The 5,346-nt window shown below is 56.2% G+C and overlaps 1 protein-coding gene across 1 annotated transcript in view; it reads right to left on the bottom strand.

Moving 5' to 3' along the window:
* Positions 1 to 3,295: 3,295 nt before the first annotated feature.
* The window catches only part of LRFN5 (leucine rich repeat and fibronectin type III domain containing 5), a 19,778-nt gene continuing 17,727 nt past the window's right edge, over positions 3,296 to 5,346 (bottom strand). Inside the window, exon 4 of the mRNA XM_029965277.1 lies at positions 3,296 to 3,405. Coding sequence (XP_029821137.1) covers positions 3,296 to 3,405 — 110 coding nt within the window. The remainder of the gene's footprint in view (positions 3,406 to 5,346) is intronic.

Below are 5,346 nucleotides of genomic sequence, written 5' to 3'. Positions count from 1 at the left end.
TGTCCTGCCTGTAAGTGCTTCTCTGGTCTCATAGTTTTCAGGCGATAAAAAGCAAACAGAAAACCCCCAAAAATCAACCAAAAACCAAATGAAAAAGACCAAGGAAGTTGTCAGCAGTGTCTGCCAATATTGAGCGACATTTGCATCAGACATGGAAAGGGATATTCACATCTCCACTACAAATCCAGTCCTATATGGAGCTCCTGCTTCCCAGGGTGATCCTCCTTGGGATGCTCTGGGATCTGTCTCTGAACAGAAAGTTTTTCTTCAATTAGTTTTCCCCTACTAAAAAAAGAAGAAAAAAACCAACCAACCAAACAAAAAAAACCAGAACTAGACCATGATAAATCTGTGTATTTCCATGAAAACAAGGTTTAGTTTGAAGATTCCCAACTAGCTTTCCCTGGTGCCTTGCAGGATGGCAAGGGCCAAGTGCCCACTGCAGTGAGGAATGCTGGTGGGCTGGAATGTCCAGGCTTTTCTGCCTGAGGATGCCCTGGAATAGCACAAGACACACCATCCTTTGGTCATCCCACAGACCCCAAGAGCAGCGGGCCATCCCATCGGCCTCTCCTGGACCCCTGACTGGCCACCAGCTCCCCAGTGCCTAGAGACACATTTCCTGACCTTTGTCAACCTCCTGAGAGAAGCAATTCCAAATATTAACCCGCTCGCTCCCTGCAGTGGGTCACTGACCCCGAGCGGGGCCAGGCCCATGGGGACACTCACGAGGAAGCCCCCGACGCTTCCCAGGGGGAGAGGAGCCCACCCACAGCCCCGGCTGGCACAGCACCCACCAGGTGCTAAGGGAGGGCTGCTTCTGGGCCGGAATTCCCTTCAGTTTTACAACTGAGATGATTTGCACAATTCTTCACTAAGCATCCAAGTTCTCAGTCTTATAACAAGTCACTTTTTCTTGTTGTTATGATGATATTCCTCTAAACCTTTTATGAATGGAACACTACTAAAGCCACCCTGGGAAGTGCAGCTCTGGTCCGCCAAGAGGAACACTCCTGGCACCATCCAGCTGGCTCACTCTACTCCACAGACCTCCCAGGTCTGTTTCCCAAATCTGATTCACAGCTTCATAGGATTTTGCCCCATGAAAGCTGGATTTCCAACTAACACCAAGCTGACAGGTGGAACTTACCTTGACAATTAATTAAAGGGTACAGAAAGGAACCAGCAAGAGGAAAGCAGCTCTGCTCTGTTCATGGAAGCCTGAAATTGGAGCCACTGAATGAGGGGAATAACATGATATTCATGTGGAATGAAATCCTGAGCATAGACGTGCTCTGTGCAGCCAGAGCTCGGAGCATGTTGGTGTAACAAAGGTTTTGGCAGCAGCACAGACAAAGGCAGGATGTCAGAAGGAATCTGCAGCCCCAGCCATTCCCATACCTCACACATCAGGGTCACGGATTCGTCCTGCCTGGCTGTTCCACAGACCTCATGTCACCTGCTTGCTCTGAGTAAAGTCCTGACCTTCAGCATGGGAGTCACTCCAGACTGCAGTGAGGAAGGGGATGGGTCTGTGGACTCAATGTCCACTGAAAATTTTATTGAAAAGTGATTTATTGGGGCTCATCCTCTTCCAAAATTCAAACCCCAGTTGCACTGCACAGCAAGGCAAGGGAAGAGCAATAGGTGCTGTTACTATAATCCACAGGAAATCCAGGCTGTGTGCAGAGCCAGAAGGATCCCTGATCAGGCTTCGTGGGAACGAGAGTGATGAGTCCAAGCCCTGATCAAATCCCATGGTTTTCCCCCAGAAGTCTCCACTCAGTGTGGCATTCCGTGCTCTGGATGAACCATGATGGTCTGTCCCAGGGTCTGTGGGGCCAGACCAGCACTGAATTTTTCACACAGGCACAAGCACTGGGTGCCAAGCTTGGGGTCCCCTTGCCGACGCCCCAGGGTGAATTCTTGCTCTGCAGCATCAGAGGAGACCTGACAGGTGAGGCTCCTGGCTCAGCTCAGCCTCTCCTTCATGGGCTGCCATGTCCTGGTTGTTGCCTCTGCTGGTACAGACAAGCCATGGGCAAGTTGCTCAGGCAGCTGCCTGGGCTGAAGTCCTTCATTGGCATGGCAGGACAGGGGCCATTGGTGGGACCAGCCCCCCCAGGGAGCAGTGGGGCCGGGGGAGCCCCATCCAGGCAGCCCCAGCTCCTGGCACAGCCCCTGGGAGGCCAGTCCAGCCAACAAGACACACTCTGTGTAGCTGTGATCTGTTTTCCTGAAGTTGTGTTAAGCCTGGCTGATTCACTGTGGTTCTGAGGAGGCTCTAATTATATCTGTGAGCCAGATGGGATGCTGACAAGGGAGAAAAGAAAAAGCAAAAAACCAAAAACACCCTTAGTCTTGTTTGAGGAGCAAGACGAGACAGGGAGAGCTGCTGCCACACCAGGCTGGCAGTGTGGCTGGAGGGGCTGGGGCAGCATGAGAGAGGACAGTCCCATGCCAGTCCCCAGCTGTCCCCTTGCCCCAGACTGTCCCCTTAGGGCTGATATTGCACCAGAGCTCCTGGCACACCGTGCTCGGTGCTTTGCCTGTTCCCTGGCACTCCTGGCACATAGTGCTGGAGCAGCCCGTGGTGCCATCACCCAGCACAGCCCAGGCTCCCCAGCTGGTGCAGAGGAGGGGGGCTCTGCGGGGCAGCACCTGGTGCCCCAGGGCTTTCCCTCAGGGGCAGATGGGGCTCCCTCTCTGCCCAAAGCCTGTGCCATCACCCAGCACCAAGGGGCAATGCTGGGCAGCTCTCCTGCAGCATCAGTGCCCAAACCAGATGGTCATGCCGGGCCAGTGGCACCAGCAGCCATGAGCTGGGGCTGGGGCAGGGCACAGCTCACTGCTCCCACTCAGACACACAGGGACCCCCCACCATTGCCCACTGCAGTGCCCAGCCCCATCCCACCCAGCACAGCCGGGTGACAGACCCCTCTCTGGATCAACCAACCTGCCAGGCACAAGCCCCTGGATCAACCAACATGCCCACGCCGTTGTAGTAAAACATTTATTGTTCAGGTGATAGAAGCTACTGTGTTTACAGCTCGTGACCTCACCACTGGCAACATGGAACATGACCTGGGACTGCAGCTGTTGCCACCAGATTGTTTGTCAGAATTTTTAGTTATAAAAACCTTGGACACCAGAAAAAAAGGTAATTTAGAGTGGCAGATGGGAGATGGGCAACCTGTGAGGGGGGAAGACAGTTTCATCGAGGCAGCCGACCTCGCTGTGGCCTCGGCTGCAGCTTCAAGTAAAGGTTTCGGTGGGGTGAGTGCGGTGTGACACGTCAATCCTTGGAGAGTTGGAACCGGATTGTTTTCTGCCGAGTAAGAACGTCGGTGGCAACGTTTTCAGGGAGTGGAGAAGGGCTGGTGTCCTGCGGAGAGGCCCCGGCTTCTGCGCAAAGAAACAGAACAGACACAGTGAGGGGACAAGGGGCAGGACCAGCCCTTCCTGCGGCCGAAGCCGTGCTGATGTGGGACCACACTGACAGTCCTGGGAGCTGCTGAGGGGCAACCCAGGCACAGCACCACTGACAGCCCTCGGAGCTGCCACGGGGCCGGTCTGGACACGGCACCCACTGATGGTCCCAGGAGATGCTGCATGGCCAGCTCAAGCATGGCCTCACACCAAGGGGCCCAGGAGCTGCTGCTCCGGGGCCAGCCCGGGCAGGGAGCAGCAGCAGAGCCTGCCCTCGGCCCCAGCACCCACTGCGTTGGTGCCACCAGCACCACGGGGGCCAGGGCACAGCAGGGCAGTGTGGTGACTAACGGGAGACTGGGCTAATGGGAGACAGGGCTAAAGGGAGTCAGGGCTAATGGGAGAAGGAGCTAATGGGAGACTGAGCTGATGGGAGACAGGGATAATGGTACCAGGGTCCCCAGCCCCTGGCTCAGCCAACAGCTTCAGCACCGACAAGGAGTGCTGGCACAGCACTGCTGCTGCTGCTGCAGCAGGGAAAACCCAACTAACAAAACAACCCCCAAAACCCCTAACAGAACCAGCAAAGCTCATTGTTCCAGAACCGGAGACTTCTCCAGTTTCTAGATTTGCTCCTGCTCTTGCCAAGGCCAAGGCTTTGCCCCCGGCAGGGACCCCGACCCCGCACAGTGCCAGGGATTCCCACATTGCTGAGGATGCCAGAGCGGAGCAGAAGGTGGGCACGGACACAGCACTCGCCTTCCCAAGGTTTGCATGCATGAGGAAAGTCACTGCAGCGAGGACATGCCATGTGTCACTGTCCTGCCCCGAGCCCCCACATCGACCCACGGCACAGGGAGAGCCCTCGGGGCAGCTGTGCCACCGCCTGGCCTGGTCCTGCTGCCCCGGCACGGCTCCACTTACCTCGGGAGTGCAGAGCTGCCGCTGCCAACACAAACCAGGCACCACGGTTAAACTCATCCTTGGTTTGCTGCGGGTTACAGCCCCCCGACTACAGACTGGCCACGGGGAACCTGGGCTCAGGTCGGGCAGAGGTCCCTGCATGCCCACCGAGGGGTCTGGGCCCCTACCCCAACTGGTTCTCTGCATTCCCTCTCCCAAAGGGAATTTCCCCTCCAGAGGAGATGGCACGGCTTGGCGGGTGCCTCCAGAGCAGCAAACTGGCAGTGCAGAAGGAAAACCAGCTCAGACCCAGCCAGGCACACCAGCCTGGGCTAATCTTCCAGATTCCTGACTCGGATGCTTAAAAAGTTCAGTGCTTGAAACGACCTGAGGCAACACAGCACCACAAAACCAGGAGCTTATTCTGTCCATTTTCATACAGACACAGTTCCCAACGTGGGGTCTGCAGCCAGCCATGTGCCATGTTTGCTCTTTTCCTTTTGAGTTTCCTTCCTTCTCAGCCAAGCTTCTCTCTCCAGCAGCAGCCTTCACACCAGCTCTTGTGAATAAATCCATTGTATGAAAAGTCCACAGTCAGCAAGACCAGTAAACTTCACCTTTTGCTGGGCTCATGTTACTGGTGCGGGGTGTAGGTGCTGTAACCGGCACCACAGCCACCCCATGCACCAGGACTCCTGTCCCACGGGGTCTGTGCTGCTGCGACAGCCAAATCCCAGCCACACTCCAGATCCCAGCCACACTCCAGATCCCAGCCACACTCCAGACCTCAGCCACACTCCAGATCCCAGCCACACTCCAGATCCCAGCCACACTCCAGATCCCAGCCACACTCCAGACCTCAGCCGCAATCCAGACCCCAGGCACTCTCCAGACCAGTGACAGCCAGCACAGGGCACGGGTGTTCCTGCTCAGAGCCGGCTTCCCTGGCACTCAGTGCTGCTGTGTCCCTGCCCACAGCCGGCACTGCTGCCGTGCAGGTGAGGTGCTGCCAGC

This window comes from Manacus vitellinus, unplaced genomic scaffold (genome assembly GCF_001715985.3).
Source record: "Manacus vitellinus isolate BGI_N305 unplaced genomic scaffold, ASM171598v3 scaffold_94_pilon, whole genome shotgun sequence".
In the NCBI taxonomy this organism is placed as follows: Eukaryota; Metazoa; Chordata; class Aves; order Passeriformes; family Pipridae; genus Manacus; species Manacus vitellinus.
The sequence above is the reverse complement of the archived record's forward strand: the minus strand, read 5'-3'. Positions and strand labels throughout refer to the sequence as shown.